Source organism: Uranotaenia lowii, chromosome 2 (assembly GCF_029784155.1).
Source record: "Uranotaenia lowii strain MFRU-FL chromosome 2, ASM2978415v1, whole genome shotgun sequence".
Taxonomy (NCBI): Eukaryota; Metazoa; Arthropoda; class Insecta; order Diptera; family Culicidae; genus Uranotaenia; species Uranotaenia lowii.
Window position 1 is genome coordinate 322,659,056 of NC_073692.1, and position 24,338 is coordinate 322,683,393.

At 34.9% G+C, this 24,338-nt stretch overlaps 2 protein-coding genes across 2 annotated transcripts; both read left to right on the plus strand.

Moving 5' to 3' along the window:
• The first annotated feature begins 6,187 nt into the window (after positions 1-6,187).
• On the plus strand, positions 6,188-7,320 carry LOC129742922 (uncharacterized). Its single transcript, XM_055734860.1, has 2 exons — positions 6,188-6,976; positions 7,033-7,320. Exons 1-2 carry the CDS (start codon positions 6,188-6,190, stop codon positions 7,318-7,320), a joined length of 1,077 nt encoding a protein of 358 aa, XP_055590835.1.
• A 6,509-nt stretch (positions 7,321-13,829) lies between these two features.
• On the plus strand, positions 13,830-24,277 carry LOC129748395 (2-Hydroxyacid oxidase 1-like). The gene is made up of 2 exons (XM_055743004.1): positions 13,830-14,772; positions 23,546-24,277. The coding sequence occupies exons 1-2, from the start codon at positions 13,942-13,944 to the stop codon at positions 24,257-24,259; spliced, it is 1,545 nt and encodes a 514-aa protein (XP_055598979.1). The 5' UTR covers positions 13,830-13,941; the 3' UTR covers positions 24,260-24,277.
• The last annotated feature ends 61 nt before the right edge of the window (positions 24,278-24,338 follow it).

The following is a 24,338-nucleotide window of genomic DNA, read 5'->3' on the forward strand; positions in this document are numbered from 1 at the left end:
GTCCGAATAGGCCGAATAGGCCGAATAGGCCGAATATTTATTTTTAAATTAAAAAAAAAAATGACTTTTCAAATTTTTCAACTGATGTTGGACAGTTTTTAAAATATCCAAAAGTAATGTAGAAAAAGCTTTCAAATAACCAAACTTATGGTTTCAGTCAAACATTTTAGGTGTGCCCGTGTGTTTTTCACTGTAGATAGCTTTATATATCGATTACACTTCTTGATATATCCAGACTTGTCCATAAACCAAATAAGGAATTCGAGAAAAATCAAATTTGACCGGGATCAAATAAAAACTCAAATGTCTCTTTAAAACTTTTTAAATTTTGCGTTACAATACGATTGTTTAGAGTAAATTTATTGGTTAGATACGATTTGAACACTGCTGTTGTGTGTGATTCGATGAAAAATTTAAATTTCAAGAAATTTTATTTCTTTTCCTTTTGTATGTTTGAGAATGATGCCTATTGCCTAGTTTCTGTTGAGATTTTCTTTTTTTTTGCAAGTTTTTTAAAGATTTTTTCAGACCTAGCCGTGTGGATACGTGTCGTAGAAAGTATTGCATGCTTAAGGTTAAAGATCATCGTTCTTCTTGGCCACTATTTTTAAGACATCTAGCAAAATTAGATATTCATCTTATTCGATATAGAAATATGCAAATTCAAATAGCTTGACACTTGTTTTGAAATAATTTGTACTAGATTTCACTGGAACCCAATCTCTTTTGTTAAGCTTGCCAGATTGCCCGGTTTTATCCGGGTTTGCCCGGATATTTGATGCAAAATTTCGATAAAGTCCGGTCCGGCCCGGTTGCCCGGATATCGTGAAAAAAGTCCGGATATTGCCCGGATTTTTTCATAATTTTCGCAAAGAAACCAAAAAAATCAAAGTTTTTGAGTAAGTTTTAGCAAAATCGATTAATGGTATGGAAATTTTCAACGGTTGTTTCAAATAATTTCACTGATTTACTTTTATAAACCTTTAAATATTTAAGTATTCCAAAAAGGTTTTGGAAGTCTGCAATTACATTAATAAAATATTAATTTTAATTTTTTTTGCATTTTTTCTTTGCTTTTATGTATAATTAATCCTAAATTTTGCCCGGTTTTTGCCCGGTTTTTGGATTTGAAAATTTGAAATCCATGTCCGGATTTTGCCAGGTTTTTTTGAAAAAATGCCCGGAATTGCTAGGCCCGGATGGGAGTGGAAAAAATTCTGGCAACCTTATCTTTTGTGATAAACGTCCTAGAAGCTACAAGTCATCTGATGTACTTCCAGCTAATGATGACATTTTGAAAATCAAAGAGATCTCTACTTAAAAAAGATCTGATGAATTATACATCTGGTTGGAAATAATCGACTGAAAAACATGAGGGGCATTAAGATAGCAGAAATTGAAAAAAAATAAATTTTTTTTTAGTTTTGTAATGAAAATTCAACAGAATATTCGACCGAATATTCGGCCGAATATTCGTTTGGCCGAATAGTTGAAAAGGTCAATATTCGGTATTCGGCCGTTCGCCGAATACCACTATTCGGTACATCTCTAATTAATATAAAAAGAAAAGCTGAGAAGTAAACACACGAAAAATGAAATATTCCAAAGAACATCAGCGGCGTTCAAATCTTATCTCACAATTTAAAAAAATGCATGTGAATTTAATGCGCTAAAATAAATGTGTGAACTGCTCTGGGAAAACCCGTACCTTTTTGCACGATTTCCGGGCGCCATGACCGGACCTAACATTTCCAATTTAAAATATGGATAAGCAAAGCTTAAACCTGGCAATCTGGAATCTATATTCAGATACATTAAAATTACCGATTTTAGTTAGAATAATAAGATGGAATTGGGGTAGTTTTTTCAATATTTTTATGTTGTTACGCGTCAAAATTGTTAATATTTTTCGAAGTGTTTGATTAATTTCAATACGATTTTGGAAATTTCAACTGATCAATTCTCATAGGGGACAAAAAAGTGATTGCAAGTGCTTAAAATATAAAATTTGATGAGGGTTTCGTTGTTTGATAACAAAACAGAGGCTGTCTAAGAAATACTTTTTTCTAATGATCAACTTTGATTTTCCTATTAGCTCAACTTTTGTGATCGATAGATTCAAATCTAAACACACGTTTTGGAAATAAATAATTTGATTTCAGTTTTTTTGTTTTAAAACAACAGTTATTCTTTGCATTAACGGTCAATCATAAATTATTGTCATATAAATTGTCCTTTTCGCTTGTTCCTACTACGGATGGAATTAAAATATTCTCTCCAAGACCTATGAAAATAATAAATAATAGCAATAAACGGCAATAGAAAATAATGCGAAAAACAAATAAATTGGAAAAAATTGCACGGAAGCTTGTATGCAACAAAATTGCATACTATATCGTTGCACAAAACTTATAAATCAAGTAATTTTTATCGATTAATTCAATCAAATCAAGAAAACAAAAGGTGAAATAACTTCCATCTTCTTGAATTTGTTTTTTGGTCTTTCAATCTTTGAATCAATCTTTGAATCAATGAATGCGCTTTCTTTTAACTTTTTTCTCATTACTCCTACTGCTTTGCCGTCTTGGGCAAAGTTGTAACAAGAGAGTTTTCCAGTTAATTTCATATATTGGAATTTTATTTACATTGCGTGAGATCAAAATAGTCATAAAAAAGTTACATTTTTTTAAAAGACATACACCGTCTTAGCCAATTTAGGCTTTAAAGACTGAATAAATGACGTGGAAAACTTAAGATTACCGTACCGAGATGGGGATCGAACCCATGCCATCAGTGGACCAGCGATTACCGTCTAACCACGCTAACCACTCGACCACCGAGACGTACAAAACAAACGAACGAACAAATTTGCGTGTATTTCCATACAAAATTAAAAATCAAAACCGTTTTATTGTTATTGTAATACCGGGTTCCTGAATTTCATTAAAAAAATTTGCGAAAATTCTATCGTTCGTTTTTTAAAAAAAGGATATCACATGATTTTTGAAATTCGGAAAAAATTGCAAAACGATACACCCTTATTTTGATTTTTGATTTTGATAGTTTAAAAAAGTTAAATTACATAGTTTTGCAAAATTGGTAAGATATCATAACAAGTGTTTCTGGCATTACTGAAGAAAGTTTTAAAAAGGATTTATTTCATTTAATCTATTCGACGAAGCCCGCAAAATGACTTGATTTCTGCATTTAAAAATATCGAGAAATTCAAATCGGGTCGAAATTTCTTTTAAAACACCGTTGAAATTTCGTTAATTTTCAGAATGGAAAGAACTAAACAAATATGAAATTTAATTTTTTTTTTCGCAGAAATCAAAATTACTTGCGTTTTTAGGAAAAGTTAGAAATTAATTGAAAATCTTCGTTTTAATTTGCTCGTTATTTTTGAAAGATTAGTCGTAAAAGTGTCGAATTTTCTTAGAAAATTTTAACCTACATTTAAATTTATTTTAAAAAAAAACAAAAGCTTTTGTAGAAATATTTCGATTCAAGGCATCCAATTTAATCAAACTAGCTCTTATGTTCTTTGCACCTCGGAGAATATGAATTATGTGGCCTTAAGTATTTTTTCAAAATCCTTTAGAATTATAGAGTTGAGCATTGAGAAGAACAAGAAACACAAAATCAAACTGAGGTTGGAATTGGTTTTTCAAATAATATTTTATATAAGCATAAAATTTGCAAGCAAAATTTTAGAATTTGTTATAATTGCTTCAACTTCTGAATTTGTTCAGTCACACTTCTTAATAAAAACCCATTCTGAAGACGAGGTGTCAAGATATGCGTATCAATACAAAAAGTTTATTGAATTACAATTAGAAATTAACTATAATATATATCCAAGTGTGAATGTGGAAACGTATTAATCCTTGAATGATTTAGAACAAAATATCGCTGGAGGCGAAGTTTTCAAAATGAAATTAGAATTAGTCATTGTATTCAGATAAATTATGCTTTTACGGTCTCTAATTAATGAATAAATAGATGTATATTATTTCATTGTAACTTTTGAAAAATTAAGGATAAAGGTAGCACCGGGTCACAAACAATATAATGTGATAATTTAACAAACCTATATTCATTATTTTTTTTAGATTCTGCGTGATGACAGGTAATAATAATAATAATATTTATTAATGACCCTTTAACTTTATAAGTCATTCAGGTCAGAGTGATGACAGGTAAACAATAAATATAAATATATTTAGTTTTCCGTTTAATTCCGTTAAGTTAGACCTTCGCTCTACAAAGCCGAAATTATTAAATTTATATAGTGTGAAAATTTTGTGACATTTTAACAAAGGATTCCGCTATTTGGTATGGCCTTCCAAACCCCTCAAAATTAAAACTAATTTCCTCATGGAAGCTTTCCACACTCTTAGTATGGTGGAGACGATTTTGAATATCACTGAACTTTTAAGCATTAACCAAATAACTTATGTTTATTGGATTAAAATTTAATGTGAATGAAACGTATACATTCTGAAATATTCTAAATTGTTAAGAATATAAAACCATTTTGTTTTGCTGCTTCAAATGCAGTTATTATAAACCGAGGTTTTTTTTTAATGAAATAAGCTGGAACAAATATGAATTTCTTCTTTTGTAAACACACCCCCCCCCCTCCTTCGAAATTCCCTAAAAATACGAAGGGGGAAAACATAAAGTTTGAAGTTTGTTATGAAAATTTGGAAAAAAATCAATATCTGAAAGATTACAAGAACAAAATCAAAATATTGTGGAAGATAGAAGTTATTTCACCTTTTGTATTCTTGATTTAATAAATTTTTCGATTCAAAATAACTTGATTTTTAGGTTTTGTACAATGATATAGTGTGCAATTTTGATGCATACAAACTTTCGTGCAATTTATTCCAATTTATTTGGTTTTCACATTATTTCTTATTATACTCTACCACCTTCCCCCTCCCTTCCCTGCGATGTTCCAACTGCGAGTGACAAAAGAATAATTTGAAGTTTGTTCCGGCCTTATTTTTTAGAACATGACAATCTTGGAAAAAGCCGAAGGTCACGATTTGGCCACCCTTGTTTTAAACAGCTTAATTTATACCCGTTTTTAGTTTTTAGATTTAGTTATAATCGGCTAATATATGGTGGAGTTGTTCAACATCGGCATCGGAAACATCCAGATAACGCATCCTGTACATTGGACTGGTTTTAATTGGACCAAAAATTTATCAAACGGTGTTGGGTTCCTTTTGAGGTCAACAACAGCTGTGACAATATTCGTAGCTAAAGAATTTCTCGTGGGCTGAAGCAAAAAAAATTTAAGTTTGCAGGAGGATCAAAATGAATTTTTTTTCTGTTTTAAAAAAAAATTGTGTACTTTTTTTATTTTCAAAAATAATTTCTAAAAGCAGCATTATTCACAAAACAAAATTTCACAAAACCTAAAGGCTTATACTAGCTTTATGAAAATGTTTAGACGATTTCTACACTGAGTGGAAAAAAAAATGATAATAAGAAAATCAATGCAAACCGCCTAAATGCACTGAATTGAGGGTTAAATTTTTGAAATTTTAAATTTATTTGACTTTTGTTGTCAGCTGGTATAACGCAGTGTGTAACGCTATGTCTTGAAAAAAATGAACTTTAGCCCTACAAATATGTACATGAATGAAGGGCGTGCATAAATAAAGTGCACTAAGAATCCGGTAGCAGCCCATATACAAAAAGGGAACGAGTTCATTGATCTCCAGATCAAAACACAAATAAAATTTATCTGAAACTAGTTGCGTGTTCTTCGGTACGTTATCATTCTGTCGGTGATCAAAATTAAAATTTGAATCATTAAGTTGAGTTGTTTTGTCTTATTTGTTGAAGACTTTCCAGATCTATGAATAACGCCTGCTTAACGATTTTCTGAATTTATTTTTTTTCTTTAAGTTTATTTATTCTTGTTTTGTTTGTGAAGCTTATAACTAACTACACTTCATGAGTTTAACCATTCTGTAGATGATAAAGTTTATAGGAAGGGTGCATCAACCCATCAATTCAATAACTTTAAATTCCTGTTTTTGCAAGAAATTTATTAGAAGACAAGAAAACATAAGCTTTATAAGTACTGTTTTCTTCAATATAGCATCAGAACGGGTACATGGTTTAAGCCAAAATAACTGAATCACCTCATAGAAACTTGAGCAATAAAATGAGCTTATCTACCGTAGAAGATTTTCACCATAGGGCTGCCGAGATGCTGGATGTAGAATCTTTCGAGTACTTCAACGGGGCTGCAGGTCGACGCCAAACGCATATGCTCAATGGGTCAAGCTTTGACCACATCCGAATAAAACCTCGGCAGCTGATGAATGTTGAACACCGCCGGATGGATCTGTCTCTTTTGGGATTCAGCTTCTCGATGCCGCTAGGAATTTGTCCTACAGCATTCCATAAGTTGGCTCATCAAGATGGTGAACAGGCAACGGCTCGAGCAGCGGCCAAAATGGGTATCCCGATGATTATGAGCTCGTTGGCCAATAGCACTATCCCTGAAGTGGCCCAAGCAGCTCCAACAGGAACTCGTTGGATGCAAATCTATATCCATAGGAACCGAGACATCACCAAAACCATAGTGAAGCAGGCGGAAGAAAATGGATTTTCTGCAATAGTTCTAACCATCGATAGTGCCGTCCATGGCATCATACACGGGTCCATTCGTGGAAGTGATCAAACACCGGGAAGAGTCCGGTGTGCAGTTTTTTGGGACCTGCAACGGCAAGGTGTGATTGCCAACAGCAATGAGAAAAGTGTCGTTCTCGATGTGGATTCCTCACTGACGTGGAAGGACGTGGAATGGCTGATGAGTATCACGAAGCTTCCGGTTATTGTCAAAGGAGTTCTTACCAAAGAAGACGCCGGGTGCGCCCTGGAAATTGGAGTGGCTGCCGTTTATGTTTCCAATCATGGCGGCAGGCAGCTGGATTCGATTCCTGCTACGGTATGATTGATGACTTTGGAAAATGATTTTTTTTAAGTTTCAACAAACTTTTGTAGATCGAAGCTCTACCGGAAATAGTTTCTGCAGTCGGTGGTAAAATCCCAATCCTGTTCGATGGAGGAGTGGCAAAAGGGACCGACATCTTCAAAGCGCTGGCATATGGAGCCGATATAGTGCTGGTGGGTCGTTCGATTCTGTGGGGTTTGGCCGTTGATGGACAGCGAGGCGTCGAAAGTGTTTTGGAGATCCTGAGGAATGAGCTGGATAATACCATGGCACTAGCTGGTTGCAGCTCATTGGAAGAAATCTGTAGGGATCGAGTGCAACACGAGATGCATTATTGAAAGAAATCCACGACAAGTCGTATAAAACGTTACAGAACTACATCGGCCAAGCAGTCAACTGACATCAGATTATACTCTTCTTATTTAAGATAGCTGAAAATTTTGGAAAAATTGGTTGATCCCCATCTCATTAAGTTGAAAATAACACTGTTTGTAACGGATAGAATAAGGTTGCCAGAATTTTTTCAGCACGTATCCGGGCCGGATAAACCGGCCATTTTTTATATAAAAACCTGGCAAAATCCGGGCATTCGATTTCAAATTGATGACCATAAGTCCGGGCAATATCCGAGCAAATTTTACCAAAACTCTGAAATTCTTTAACAAAAATCAAGAAAATAAAATGAAAAGAAAATTTTTTTCATCAAAACTCATCAATAGATTTTGAACCGTATTTGAGGCTTCCAAAAATCCTTCATGATTATTTTTATAAAATTTGCTCAAAAAATTTCGTTTTGAAGGTGTTTGTTGTTCTTTTTTTGTTTAATTTGCCGAATAAAGTGAATAAATCCGGGCAAAATTCGGGCATTTTTCAATGAAATCCAGGCAAACGGGCCGGGTCGGACTGTACCTCAATTTAGTATTAAATATACGGGCAAACCCGGATAAAACCGGGCAATCTGGCAACCTTAGGATAGAAAGCTACAGATACAAATAATAGCCCTTACTTTATTCTATTTTAAAAAGACCTTGCCTATTTTAGAAGGACCTGGTGAAGGCACCCGAATAAGGCTTTTCGACGCCATTTCTATTTTAATTTAAAAATTTATTTTATCATCTAGTGGAAAAGCAAGCTATATGCTCTTATTAATCAGAATAGTGATGCTATCGAATGTGTCAACAAATGTGTGTTTAATAAATATAATCATATGAGCAGACATCTGTTTTCTATGCATTGAAGAAACAATTATGTCGAAATCTTAAGCAATTTTCGAGAACTCGATTTTATTATAAGGGTTGTACAAAAGTTTGAATAATATAAAATTAAAATCTGCACGCATTAAAAAGGGTCTATATCGGAGCTATGTAAACGAAATAAAAATGTTTTGTAATCAAAATGTAGGGTTTTTATTGCACTTCATAGGAAAAATAAGAAAAAAACTATTCCGATGCTGTTTTGATGAAATTTGGAACTTTTCGTCAAGAACAACTCATCATAGTTTGGACCCCCTATTCACTGACCTCAGCGGCCATTTTGTTCCACAATCTCTTCATCTCTGTTACATCCCGAGTTGTCCTACCATTCTTCTTCATCTTCTGCTTGACAATTGTCCAAAATTTTTCGATAAGGCGGAATTGAGGGCAGTTGGGTGGGTTGATGTCCTTTTCGACAAAATCCACCCGTTGGCATGATACCTCTGTAGTACCTCTTTGCTGTAGTGGCAGCTTGCCAAATCTGGCGAAAACTGTATTGGTCCATTGTGAGATCTAATGTACGAAAAAAAAAAAACGTTTTTAAGGCACTCCTCCTTGTACATTTCGGAGTCCATGGTCTTGTTTTTCACAAAAATCGGGGTTTTTCGTCCGCAGCTGCAAATACCTTGCCAGATCAAACACTTTCTTGCCAAATTATCGGCAGTGGCTTTGTAAAATTTTTGGCCAGGAAGCCGCCCAAAATCAGATTTCACGATTTTTGAACCAGACCACGTCGGGTTTTTGACGTGGATGTCCACAATTAACTTTCGCCTCGCGGCTTCCATTACGTGTAATTTTACTGGAACAAAACGAATCGTTATGAAATTTTCAGCACTTATAGAGGAAACATTTCCTAACAAAATACTGTCAAAATATTTCAGATCCGACAACAAGTAGCGCTCTGGTATAATAAACAGTGCGTTCAGATTTTGGATGATCCATGCTTTATATGACTATGACAAATTTCAACCATATGACAGATTTTAATCATGTGACATAAACTTATCACGAGACATAATCTGACCAAGCATTATGATCATTCCATGTGATATAATCGGATCATGCAACATAATCAGACCATGTAACATAATTCGACCATGTGACATAATTCAACCATGCAATATAACCGACCATCTGAAATAATCCAATCATGCATCATATTCGAACATGTGACACAATCTGACTTTGCAACATAATCCGATCATGTGACAAAATCCGATCATGCAATTTAATCGAAGATGTGACATAATCCGATCATGCAATATTATCGGATCATGTAACATAATCCAATCATGCAACACATCGACCATGTGACATAATCTGTCTATGCAACATAATCCGATCATGCAACATAATCGACCATGTGACATAATCCCATCATGCAACATAACTGACAATGTGACATAATGCGACCATGCAACATAATCGACCATGTGACATAATACGACCAGGAAACATAATCGACCATGTGACATAAACTGACTATGCAACTCCTCTCCTTACAAAAAAAAACAAAAAAAGAACTACAGAAAAAAAATATATTAGTGAAACTCGAAAAACGTGATCATGGGCATTTTAACGGCTTTTGTTGTTAATTTTATCCTATTCAATTTACCTAAAAGTGAGAAAAAATTTCTATTTTTTGCAATTACCATTGCAGACCATAGCAATTACCATACCAATGATGTCTTTTGAAAAGATATTTATCATTCAATTTAATAAAATTCTTTTGAAGACGTCCTAATCCTATCCTTTGGAACAACATGCTTGAAAGACATTTTTCCAAAAACTAACCTCAAAAAACGAAAGATTCGTAATTTTTTTACGAAGCAAGTTTTGAAGCCTACTGTTCAGTTTCTCTAAAGGTTGCGAACATATCAAAACAAAAATAAATGCTTTTGAAAGGGCAATTTTCAACTTTTATGGACATATGTATATTATTCATTTGTATGCATCAGGTTTTACTACTAAAATAAATTAACTAAAAAATAGTGGACGGATTATTTTCCATATATTTTCACACGTTTACTAAAGTTCCCACGAGAGTGGAATGTAGTTAGCTGAATGATTGTTCGATCTTCAGAAGAAGATCTATCTACAAGATCGATACAGATGAACGGCCGTAAAATCAATCCACCTAAAAATCGAAGTTTTTGTTTATATAAAATATATGTCTCGCTATTTTCAGCTCACCAAGGATAAAAAAAATTAAAAAGCTGGCTAAAAAATCAATCCAAAAAATCTAAAATATGAGTTAAAAAGATGGAAAAGGTTCAGCGGAAAATGTACTTTAGAGAATTTATAAATTGGCACAAAAACCATAAGTTCGGTTCCACAAAAGAATGAGAAATAATGTAGATTTTTCAGTACAAATTATTAAATTTTTAAATACAAACTTAAAAGTTAAATTTTTACTCATGTAAATTATTACTTGTTAAAATGTCCCCAAATCGACTCAGTCTACTGATGGATTCCTCCATCTTTTTTTTTAATCTAAAAAATTATTTGTGTATGCCATTATTTCTTATATTTAACTCATCATTGAAATCAGTTGTTTTTCCTGCAGTATGGAAAGAATCATTTCTTGTGCCCAAGTTTAAATAGGGAAAAAACTGATTTAAAATATTACCGAGGCATCGCCAATTTAACGTGCATTCCTGATATTTTCGAAGCTATAGCGAATGAAAAAATATACAATCAAATCAAATTCCTGGATTTGTTAAAAGACGTTCTACTACTACTCATTCACTTGAATTTGTTACCAATAACATCAATACAATTTATCAGTACGAATACAGATATACGGACTTCAGTAAAGCTTTTGGCAGAATTGACATCCACATGTTGATTTTTAAACTTTAAAAAATGGATTCAGTCCACATTTGCAGAAAAGGTTTAATTTCTATTTAACAAACCATGCACAAATTGTTAGATTCAATGGTTCACTTTCAAAAAGCAACTCTGTTACATTTGGTGTGCTCCAGGGCTACCAATTCGGTCCACTATTATTTATTATATACGTTCAAAACATTAATTGTCTACTGAATCAGTTAAACGTGCTGCAGACGATATGAAGCTTTACATGAAAGTCAATAACGAAGGAGATTTTATGATGTTTCAAAATCTTATAAATGCTTTTTACAAATGTTGCAACAAAAGTCTTCTTGAGTTAAACGTGGAAAATTGTTCAGAATTGTATTTACAAGGTAAAAGTATACATAACATGAAATTGTTACATAAGGAAATGCGCCTGTGGAGAGAACCAATAGGATAAAAGATCAAGGTATTATATTGTACTCAAAACTAACATTTGTAGATCACTATAACTCAGTAAATCAGAAATCAAATAGTAGGCTTGGCTTTATAAAACGATTTAGTCTTAATTTTCGAGACCCTTTTACAGTAAAATTGTTCATCAAATCCGTTTAAAATCCGTCTTAAAACAATTTTTTCTATTCGCTTTTCGAAATTTAGGATGGTCTCAGCGTCAATTATCAAGCTACGAATCTCAGTGTTTACTAATAAATTTAGAACGTTTAAGTGTTAAAGTTTAGTTTTTTTTGTTAGAAATGCGTAACGAATGCGTGTATACCAAAAATCATTCATTGGATCGAAATACTTTCTATGAAGGAAATGAAGATAATCTTATGATAATTTATGAACTAATTAAAAAAAAAAATATCTTTTTTTGTAAGAAATATTTCTACTTTATACTTGGTACCTCCCATCGGATGGCGCACACCTTTTTCAGTCGGGATTTTGATCAGTTTATCAAACTTATACTTCGCCTAGTCTGTAATTTAAATAGCTGCATCCTCCTCCTTCAACTTCTGCTACAGCTGTCCTATACTTCTTTTTTAAAAGAAGCTGAGGGCAATTAAGTGGATACAGCTGTTTTAAAAAGAATTAACAAAACTTGATTATTTTTGAGCCACTTTAATGCGTTTCGAAAGGAATTTCTGCTGGCAAAATCTGACAATAACGAAGTAAAACCATCATTAGATTGAACTTAAAGTGTAATTGGTTGGTATAGTTCGTAAAGTTGCGTCTTTTTAGGCTTTTAAAAAAAGTAAAATCCAAAGTTTTCGTTTTTAATTTTTTTTTTCACAGGAGCAGAATCTTAGCAAATCATTTTTTTTTGTACAAAACAAGCTGCAAATACATACTTTAATATGCTAGGGACCTTGCCTCGAGCAGACATGTTATAGCTGGAATTTGATTGAAATAGGATTTTCATAAGTTTTGTCGTCCATCAGAAATCATCTCTCTCATTGCTTCGGTACCGGCTACACAGTTTACGACCTCAGCAACTAGCAAAAAGTTGTTGTTTGAGACTAGGTTTCAATGACTCATAACTTGGCACCACTTTCAGCTTATCGGAGAAAAAACATTTTCAACGATCTACACTTAGTTTTTCGATTATTAAAAATTCAAAATTCTGGTATGAACCTTAACTTCCTTGATGACCCTTAACTGTAGTTGCCGATCATGTGCTTCACTCCAATGCTTGATTTGAACTTTGTGGACATTTTGGACTTTTCCACCACTTACACAGAGTAGGTAATTTTTTGAATAATTAACGGTTTTTTCAGCTATCAATTTAAAAAGGACGGATTTCAAAGGAAACTGAGCAAATTTTTTTTCCCCTTCCATCGTAAATATCTCAAAAAAGTGTTAATTTTAAAATTTGGAAAAAACAGGTCTGTTACTACTTTTCACAGACAGCAAAATGTTGTAAAATATTTGAATGTCCGATTACTAGTAAATGACTAAAAAAGTAAAAGAAGGTGTACCATTTCTAAAAGAACTAAGCTCTAGAAGAAAATTTGCTGCAGTATCTTTCGTGAACGACATCATCAGTCTGGTTCAGTCTGCTTTATTACTGAATCAACTAAACTTTTACTGTCCTTACCAAAATTACCAAATGATAGATTTAACTATGTCTAAACAGCAGTTAAAAAGTGCTTTTCATTGCAACAGAAACCGAAGAAACTAAATTTTGTAAAATGTAAAATATCAAATAAGCTAATATTAAGATCCTAACCTCTAGCATTAAGATACCATTATGTAGCCTACACTGTTTGGCAAAATAAATAAATACAAAAATTATTAATTTAAAACACAAGCTATCCGTTGATAAAATGGTTCAACATTTTAAATTTAAGAACATGTTTTTATTTTGATTTTTGCCGGACTTCTAAGCGAATAACTCTGTTTTCGCTAGGGCGTTCAAGTAAGTTGATATTGTTCCGCCAAAGGCTGTAAGATGTACGAATAAAATTACATTTAAGGTTTCCGAAACAATAAAAATAATAAATTGATTCAATATTTAATAACGTTTCTTCATACATGAAGGATAATAAAGATTTTTTTAACAATCGGAATTTGAAGTAACTCGTCTTAGATCCAAGTGTTTAGGCAGCGAAAGGCAAAACAATGAAGTTACTAAGTGCATAAGAACAAAAAACAAAATGCAAATCATATTCAACTGCACTGATTGTTATCAACAATTAACTTAAGACAGAAAAGTTAATATAAACCCATTCAAAACCGTGAAGCAGAGTTTAGTCTTTGTCGGGTCGTTGATGCTTCTACTACGCGTTACAGTATATCAATCAATCGCGCGCAAATTCTCAAATAACCGGTCAGTTGAAACCACGCGGATCCGCGCAAAAAACGTCTCATTTAGAACATACCAAAACCAATATGTTCGACACGCTCTTCCGCGGTAAGCGATCGGATCGGCGGACGCGGGAAATCACCTGCCTGGAGGAGTACGAGGAGCGGGCTGCGGAATCGGTGGACCGTGAAGTTCTCGATTACTTCCGAGCGGGTGCCGGTGGAGGGCAAGCGATGCGGCTCAATCGGAGCTGCTTCGATAAGATACGAATCAGACCGCGATGTTTGACCGGGGTCGGTAATCGCAGCATGGCCATTCAGGTGTTGGGCTCACACTTCAAAATGCCCATCGGAATTGGACCGGTGCCGCTGCAGAAGTTGCTGTCAAATGATGGCGAGAAGGCCACGGCTCGGGCTGCCCGGTCATTGGGCGCACCCTTCATTTTGGGTGCATTGGCCAGCGTGTCGATCGAGGACATCGCGGAAGCCATTCCTAAGGTCCCCAAGTGGTTTCAGATGTACATCTTCAAGGATCGGGAACTGATGGAAAATATGGTTCGAAGGGCTGAGAAAGCGCGCTTTGCCGCGTTGGTTGTTACCGTTGATACTCCTGTGCTGGGTCTGAGGAAATCGGATCTACGTAATCCGCTCAATGTGACTTCGAAAGTGAGCTATGTGAACTTCCTTCCACCGTACAACAATGTGTGTTCCAAGAATATTGCTGAATATGTGAAGAGTCAGTTTGATCCCACGCTGGGTTGGGAATCGTTGAAGTGGTTGATTGATATGACCCATTTGCCGGTGATTGTGAAGGGAATTTTGTCCAGTGAAGATGCGCTGATGGCGGCTAAAATGGGGGCCAAAGGGATCATCGTTTCGAACCACGGGGGATGTCAGCTGGATTCGGCACCTGCCAGTGTGAGTAAAGAGTCCTTAGGAGTAAGGATACAAGTTTGATATTACCAAAGTAATCCAAAAAGTGAAACACAGCAGAATCGAAATGCGAAACATTTGGCAAAGTGAAGAAAAACCGAGAACAAGTGATTTGATTTTTTTTCGCGTGTCTTTGGGATCTCAAAAAATCAGAACAAAATTGAGAAATATGAGTATCAAACTTTCACACTGAATTCACACTGTGAAAGAAGAGCTTTCAAGGAATATTTCAAATAGTTTGTATAATCACTAGTGAAGGAATGTTGAATTGTGTTTCGATGTTATAAAATCATGACGGTTTTCATATGCGTACAGAAAAAAACAAAGAACCAACCATCAATGAATAAGCCCCGTTTATTTGTTCTGTAAAACGAAACATTTTAGAATATATTATGCATGCAGAAAAAATCCAAAATATGAGCGCTAATAATCAAAGCAGGTTTGCCTACTAGCGACACGTCGCATCCGTCGCGACGTTGACAATAATAACGACGCATAGCAAGTTTCCTAGGAGATTTGAAGCATGCGATTGATGTCCTAAGGAAAATGTACAGTAAATAACATAAACAATGTTCGAATACTACATCGAAATCGCCTACTGGACTGAAAAAAGAAAAACAAATCTACGAATGACAGGAATCTCGCTAGTAAAAAAGCGTCGCTAGTCCTTCTGTCGCTATTCGGTTTGGTGCTATACACATAAAATATTGTCCTGTTTTCAGGCATGAAAATTTTCATTCATTTACGTTGACGGCGAAATTTATTTTGGATCACTATACCCAAGAAAATATGATCGGTCATGGGTCATGTCATGACAGAAAAATTCCGATAATGTGAATGTAAATACCATCACAGAGAACAGAGTTCGAGCTGGAGCTCAACACGTGTGTGTGAATACCAACCTAAGATTCAAACCAAATGCGTAAGTGGACTAACATACATAAGATGTCGCTACCGGTACACCTATTTTTGTTTTCATTTTTTCAACACGCTTAGAAATTAATACTCATCGCTTATCTTAAAGGAGGCCAGTGCAATGTATGACAGTAACACAAATTTTGGTGTGATAAATTTTAAATCATCATGATTTAAAAAAAAATGCAAATCATATTTCAATCACAATTGAACGCTGTCATATGCCCCATATTGTTCAAACAATTTTGGCGCTGAATTAAAAGTTTAATTCCAAGTGTTATAGTATGTGTTGGGATTTTACTATCAGTTAACAGTTTTCTAGAACAGAAAATGTGAACATAAATGTTATAATTGTAAACTATGGCTCGATATTCTGGTTGATGTTACCTGAGATCGATAGATGAGGACTTGTAACTCAGGATTAATAAATCAGTAGGAATGATTAAAGTTATTTATAAACACGAGTTACAAGATAACATCAACCGGAATACCGACCCATAATTAACAATTATAACATTTATGTTCACATTCTCTGTTCTAGAAAACTATTTACTGACAGACATACTTTAAAACTTGGAATTCAACTTTCAATTCAGCGCCAAAATTGATTGAACAATATGGGGCATATGCTGGGACATATGACAGCGATTAAAGTATGATTGAAAAATGATTTGCATTTTTTTAAAATCAAGATGTTCTTAAAATTTATTACACAAAAAGTTGTGTTACTCTCATACATTGCAATGGCCTCATTTGAGATAAGCTATGAGTATTAATTTCTAAGCGTGTCGAAAAAATGGAAAAATATGTGTACTGGTAGCGACATCTAATGGATGTTAGTCCACTTACACATTTGGTTTGAAACTTAGGTGGGTATTCTCACACACGATTTCAACAAATTTTTGTTCGGGGCCCGATGTCTGTTATCTGTGATACCATTCATATTCACATGATGTAAATATATGTCACGTATGAGAAGAGTGGGCAATGAATGAAATTTGGGAACCAAATGGACATGAAAAAAAGGCGTCTAGGAAGGTCATTTTTTATACTTTTTATGCAGGTCTACCCCAATGTGTATTGGGCCTAATTCACGTCTTGTCCTCATTGTCCGACGGCAACTCGACTGGCTGGTGGTGATGCTGTGCCTGCCGAATGTATAGCCGAAAGCCGAATGGGTGTCGTCTCACTTCGTGTAACCGAGGATTAATCTTTGGCCACACACTATGGTTAGTTAGAATTTGCCGTAGTTTAACATTTGAAAATTAGCTTGGCAAACAAAGTTGCAAAAAAAAAACATTGGTGATATTTCTCATGACCCATTTTAACTATCATGTCAAGACCGATATATTGGAGATTTCAATGATCAATGACAGAATGAAAAAATCTTTCTTTACCAAAATAATCATTCATAGCATGCTTCCATTTCAAAAAAATCTTAAACTAACGACATGTGAGGAAAAGAATGGGTCACTAGTCGCAGTTTTTGGCTCATGACTATGACATTATCCCGTCCCTGCCTGTTTTTGATCAAAGATTTCTTGCTTTGATTTAAACCTTTATTCTTTTCCGGTCAATTTGGCACTAATAAACGTTCGATGGATTTTCGGCCGATTTTCTCCTAAGACCCCTGTTGAAATCGTGAAATCTGTAATCATAAATTATCAATATTTTTCTGGACGCTTCCTTCAGAACCAGCAATAATACTTCCTTTAGTGTCAATTTGATACTCCTTACTGAAATCGCTACAGTATTGGACAATACATATGAAACTCACTTCGCTCATTCACCAAATCGTTTATAAAAATCCCCATATACCTACATTCGTTTAGACAAAAATGTTCAGATGACTTTGAAATCGTGTATTAAACGAATCATGAAGTTTGGGATATCCTGCAACGACAAAAAGAATATTTTAAAATCTAGAATTTAAAAACTTTAAAGAGAAACGCCATTTTTTTCAAGAACCTCGATGTTTTAAGTCATTCAATCTCCGCCAATTTGATGCAAGTTATGTGGTTTACATGACAAAAGCTCAGAATTTTCAGTTTGATTATTCGAAGCAGTAGTTTACGAAAGTATGCGAAGATAACAGACCAAAGGAGATAAAAAAGCGTTTTTTTTAAAGATGCGTATTTTTAATTCTCACAGAACATTTTGCTGATTCGTGCGCTTTTGATAAGTGAACTATGCTTTTATATCGATTATATCGAACAGGTAGTCTTTAAAAAAAAAACGGAACGTCCGTCCTGACTTGACTTGCATGTTGGCTATTGTCCAGGTTGTAGAAATAAGATGAAGAAAATGCAAAAAATAAATCAAATTAAAAAAAAAATAATAATAGTTGTGTTCGGCAGTACTGGAGATAAATAAAGTAAAATAAATATCTATTGTATTGTTTGTTATTATGGCAACACTATGCAAAAAAAACACATTAATCTATTCTTGAGAGTGACAGACGTGTCTTGATGAATCTCTAAATTGAGATTCGTAAGAATCCTAAAAAAAGACTGATACTCAGATTGTTTGAAAATGATTCCGGCTTCGGTAAATAAGACGGAGTGGTTGGAATAGTGCAAATTGTTAAGGCTGCTGCAATAATTGCATGATCCTCTGATAAATAAGACTGAGAGACTAGAAAGTGCAGATTGTTAAGGCTGCTGTTTTTGATTGTTTGTTCATCCGGCAAATAAGACGGAGAGACTGGAAAAACACAGATAATTAAGGCTGCTGCGGATTGTACGTATTGAGATGGCCTCCCGATTGAAAAAGACGGATTGGCTTAGGAAGCTCAGATTTTTAAGGCTGCTGCTAATTGTTTGTTTTGTTTGAGCCTTACGGTAGAAAAAAACTGACTTCGGAAGCGCAGATTCTTAAGGCTGCTTCTGTTGTTTGTTTGAAAAGGACGAATTGGCTTAGGAAGCGCAGAATTTTTAAGCTACTGCTGATTGTGTGTTTTGTTCGAGCCTTCCGGTATAAAAATACGGATTGGATTTGGAAGCGCAGATTTTTAATGCTGCTGCTGAATGTTTGTTTGCTTTTATTAGGCCTTCCTGTGGAAAAAGACGGATTGACTTAGAAAGCGCAGATTTTTAAGTATGTTGCTTTTGATTGATTGTCCTGAATTGGCCTTTCCGGTATAAAAGCCGGATTGATATAGGAAACGCAGATTTTTGAGGCTGCTGCTGACAGTTTGTTTTATTTTAGCCTTCCGGTAGAAAAAGACTTATTGGCTTAGAAAGCGTAGATTTTTAAGGTTGCTGATGTTGCTTGTTTGTTTCAATTCAGCCTTCCGGTGGAAAAAGACGAGATTGGCAACAGCTGCTGCTGTTGTTTGTTTGATCTTAATAGGCCTTTCCGGTGGCCTTCGGAAGCGCAGATTTTTAAGGCTGCTGCTTTTGATTGTTTGTCCTGAATTGGCCTTTCCGGTTTAAAAGACTAATTGCCTTATGAAGCATAGATTTTTGAGGCTGCTGCTGATTGTTTGTTTTGTTTTAGCCTCCCGGTAGAAAAAGACGGATTGGCTAAGGAAGTGCAGATTTTTACGGCTGCTGCTGTTGTTTGTTTGTTCTGAATTGGCCTTCTGGTGAAAAAAAAAACGGATTGACTTAGGAAGTGCAGAGACTGAGGGCTGCTGCTGTTGTTTGCTTTGTTTTGGCTTTCTGGTGGAAAAAGACGGATTTGCTTAGGAAGCGCAGGTTTTTAAGGCTATTGCTGATTGTTTACTTTGTTTAGGCCTTCCGATGGAGAAAGCCGGATTAGATTTGGAAACGCAGATTTTTTAGGCTGCTGCTGATTGTTTGTTTTTTTTTTAGTCTTCCGGTAGAAAAAGACTTATTGGCTTAGAAATCGTAGATTTTTAAGGCTGCTGCTGTTTGTTTGTTTCAATTTGGCCTTCCGGTGAAAATAGACGGATTCACTTAGAAAGCGCAGATTTTTAAAGCTGCTGCTGTTGTTTGTTTGTTCTGAACTGGCCTCTCCAGTGGGAAAGGACGAATTGGCTTAGGAAGCGCAGATTTTGAAGGCAACTATTGTTTGTTTTTTTTTTATTTATCCTTCCTGCGGAAAAAGACCGATTAACTTAGAAAGCGCAGATTTTTAAGTCTGCTGCTGATGTTTTATTTGTTTTAGGCCTACTAGTAGAGAGGAAGGAAGGTGGCTTAGGAAGTTCAGATTTTCAAGGCTGCTGCTGTTGTTTGTTCATTTTGATTTGCCTTCCGATGAAAAAAGACGGAATGGCTTGAGAAGCGCAGCTTTTTAAGACTGGTGCTGTTGTTTGTTTGTTCTGAATTGGCCTTTCTGGATGAAAAGGACGAATTGGTTAAAGAAGCGCAGATTTTCAAGACTGCTATTGTTTATTTGTTATAGTTGGGCCTTTCCAGTGGAAAAGACGAGTTGGCTTAGGAAGCGCAGATTTTCAAATCTGCTTCTTATTGTTTGTTTTGTTTTGGCCTTGTGGTAGAAAAATAAGGATTGGCTTGGAAGCGCAGATTTTTAAGGCTACTGCTGTTTTTCGTTTCTTCTGAATTGGTCTTTCCGATGGAAAAAGACGAAGCGCAGATTTTTTTTAAAAAAAAACGAGCATACACATATAGGATCTCAGTAAAACTTCTTGTTTCTATGAAGATATTTAAATTCTACTTAAGACTACAGCGTTTTTTGTTTGTTGTAGTTCGGTCTTTGGTGGAAAAAGACGGGACGGGCTGATTGTTTACTTTGTTTAGGCCTTCCGATGGAAAAAGCCGGATTGGATTTGGAAGCGCAGATTTTTAAGGCTGCTGCTGTTGTTTGTTTGTTCTGAATTGACCTTTCCGTTGGAAAAGGACAAATTGACTTAGGAAGCGCAGATATTTGAGGCAGTTATTATTGGTTTGTTTTGATTTGGCCTTCCGGTGGAAAAAGAAGGATTGAGTTAAGAAACGCAGATTTTTAAGGCTTCTGCTATTGTTTGTTTGCTATAAATTGCAAATTTTCAAGGCTGCTGCTGATTGTTTGCTTTGTTTAGGTCTTCCGGTGGAAAAAGATGGAATGACTTAAGAAGTGCAGATTTTAAGGACTGCTGCTGATTGCTTGTTTTGTTTTGGCCTTCCAGTAGAAAAATACGGATTGGCTTAGGGAAAGCAGCTTTTTAAGGCTGCTGCTGTTGTTTTTTTTTATTTGGCTTTTACGGTGAAAAAAGACGGATTGGCTTGGGAAGCGCAGAGTTTTGAGGCTGCTGTTATTGTTTGTTTGTTTTGAATTGGCATTTCCTGTATAAAGGGTGAATTGGCTCATGAAGCGCAGTTTTTTTTGGCAGCTATTGTTTGTTTGTTTGTTTCTTTTGAATTGGCCTTCAGGTGGAAAAAGACGGATTGGCTTAGGAAGCGCAGATTTTTAAGGCTGCTGCTGATTGTTTGCTTCGTTTTGGTCTTCCGGTGGAAAAAGATGGATTGGTATAGGAATCTCAGATTTTTAAGGCTGCTGCTGTTATTTGTTTGTTTTGATTTGGACTTTTCGGTGGAAAAAGGCAGATTTCTAAGGCTGCTGCTGTCGTTTGTTTGTTTTGATCTATATTTAAATTGCTTTTATTATCCCTAACTAACACTTTTGGTGAAAAAATGTTTTTTAGAACGTCACAAATTTTAGTTAACAGTTTGGGCTAAAATGTATCAAAATGCAAATCAAAGATTCACCTTTTGAATCTTGTTTCCATATGCTGGAATATGATTGATTTTCATCACGCGTTTATTTATTTGAAAAATTTGAATTTTGTGTCGAATTTTGCACCTTTTAATGTATGCAGCACTGTCGTGCTTTTTCTTTTAAGAAAAATTAGAAAAAAATGTTAAATTTAAACCTAGCAAAATAAAAAAATACTGTAGTTGGTGCTTTATGCGTTATGACATCGCAAGTGTTTCAAAAACTTTAAATTGTCAAACGTTTTCATTTGATTTTTTCATAAAAAGTAAAGATTGATGCAACTTAGCGATTTCTCTTGGAAGGGTGAAAATCGCATGTTTTTGTACATTTAAAAATAACTGGTAATACCAATAATTTTTCGGGCTCTGTCATTTTAATGTCCCATCAACCTAAATTTTTTTTATGTATAAGCGGTGTCTTTATTTGTGGACAATGAGTTTTCAGAAGCCATTAAAGTTGAAATGTGTTGCATGATGCCCTAGTTGACGATATCTTGAGAAATCACACAAGCCTACAATATTCCAATTGTTCCTAGGTTTAAAGAATTTCAGTGCTAATTTCGAATGATAAAGGGGGGCTAATATCATTTAAACAATTTTTTTCCATCCAGCTTAAGGTTTCGAGATTATTTTTTGAAAAAGGTGAAAATTCATTAAATTAATTTATGCACTTTTTTGTCAAAACTATTGATTATTGTTGTTCCTTTGGAAAATGGTGTTTTTAATCGAATAATCAACTTTTTCTATGATCGCAAGTAATTTTGACTTCAGAAAAAAAGTTATAGCAAATTTTTTTATGTATGTTTTCCTCAATTTTGCAAAATACGGGAATTCTGACGAAATTTTAATAAAGATATTAATGAAATATAATCTTTGATATTTTTCAAACCATAAGTCAAATTGTTTCCCAGGTTTCAACAAAGTTGTTAATTAAAATCAAATCTTCAATATGTAAAAGTCTAATACTTTCTAGAGTTACATATGTCAGCAAAGTTGCAATGTTATGTATCAAAATCTCTAAAATGTGTCGAATTTAATTTTTTAAAAGCATAGTCTTTATGAAACAAAAATATTTAGGTAAGATCTGAATTTTTGAGAAAAAAACAATAAAATGATTCAAAATTGGTTTATAGATAGCATTGAGGTTTGTTTATTTTTGGGTTATCAAAGATTGATTTCACTCAAAATTAATCAATTTAAGAATTTCCACATGCCATATCACAAAAATTGGTGATAGACAAAAACTGACAAGTTTTTTTAAAATCAGGATGCCAGAACCTTCTGTAATCAGTGTTTAATATAAGATTGTCAGAATTTTTCCAGCGCTTTTCCGGGCCGGACAAATCCAGGCTTTTGTGTCTAAAACCTGGCATTCGGGTATTTGATCAAAACCCAGACATATTAAGACCGGACAACAACGAATATAACAAATAATACATAGAACTTCTAACTTCTCCTTAAATTACATCGGCCATCGTTACATTATTTTTTGCTGTGTATTAAGACCGGACGAATCCGGGAGTTTTATCTTTAACCCATGCAAAATCCAGGAATTAATCTTTGATCAAAAATCAAGAAAAAAACACTACAAATATATTTTATTCATCGAATCACGTCAGCAGTTTTTGAATCGTATTTAAGGCTTTCAAAAAACCGTTCTTAAATGTTTAGATGAAGCTTACTCTAAAAAAAGTCGTTTGTGGGAGCAATAACAAAATATTAAAAACTTAATATGAGCTGTTAGCAATAATTTACAAATATAGCGAATAAATCCAGTCAAAATATGGGCTATTTTTTAACAAAATCCGGACAACCTGGCCGGGCCTAGGACTTTTTCTAAATTTTGTAACAAATATCCAGAAAAACCGGATAGAAGCGGGCAATCAGGCTTAAATAAGGAGCACAGTAGTTGAACGGTCGAGGTTAACGGTAGAACTCATGCTGATGGAATATCCACATACAAAATAAATGGATCAATGCGGAACGCACTCTTGAACGATGCTGTATAACAAGAAAAAATGTTTTTTTCTGAAAGAATCAATCATAGTTAACGAATTGTAAAATTTAAAAAAAAAACTTTTTTCCCCAAAGACGAACCAGCCAAAAGTCTCTCTAATAATAACAAAAAAAAAGTTTACATTTCATTTGTTTTCCTGTCTTTCCAGATTGAAGTCCTCCCGGAAATTGTTGAAGCCGTCGGAACCCAATGCTGTGTGATGTTGGACGGTGGAATTATGCGTGGAAGTGACGTCTTCAAAGCCCTCGCCTTGGGAGCACAAACGGTTTTCATTGGTCGCCCAGCCATGTATGGCTTAGCCGTCGGAGGGCAATCAGGAGTCGAAGATGTCCTAGACTTACTAAGACTGGAATTGGATTCCGTGATGGCTTCGGCTGGTTGTCGAACGCTGGAACACATTTGCGGTGATTCGGTGCGATTGGAATCAGAATATCTGAGACCCCGTTTGAAAATACCGCCTCGGAAATCCATCGACATTGCTGCCAGTTGCGAGGGGGATACTCAAAGTGGAAAACTGATAACTATTCCCTTTGGACCACCACCGGAAACCTTGATTCCTACTGGAGAAGATGGATTGGCTAAAGATCCCAGAGGTAAGGATGCAGTGGATGATTGCGGTATCAAAACCAGTCAGTGGAGTAAGGAGGTCAATCATGTAGAAGTCGTTCCTATGAGACCTCCTCGATTGACGAGAGAAGTGCGAGTTGTTCCAGATGTGGCAAAAGTCTTGCAGAGGAATATCAAAGCAGATATTGCCCGGCGGGATCACTTCGTCAAAAATAAACCTTACAGAAACAGAGCCTACTCAATGCAAAACCTAGACAGTATTAACAAAATGGACGATGTCCGATGTAGTCCCTAGTGATATTTCAAAATAACGTAAGCATAGTTTGAATTTTAGAATAAAAATATTTATTTACAACCAATTTTGAGTACCTCAG

Coding starts and splice junctions, on each gene's coding strand:
- LOC129748395 (XM_055743004.1), top strand. CDS start 13,942: ATGTTCGACACGCTCTTCCGCGGTAAGCGATCGGATCGGCGGACGCGG. Junction 14,773..23,545: donor TGGATTCGGCACCTGCCAGT/GTGAGTAAAGAG, acceptor CTGTCTTTCCAG/ATTGAAGTCCTCCCGGAAAT.
- LOC129742922 (XM_055734860.1), top strand. CDS start 6,188: ATGAGCTTATCTACCGTAGAAGATTTTCACCATAGGGCTGCCGAGATG. Junction 6,977..7,032: donor TGGATTCGATTCCTGCTACG/GTATGATTGATG, acceptor AAACTTTTGTAG/ATCGAAGCTCTACCGGAAAT.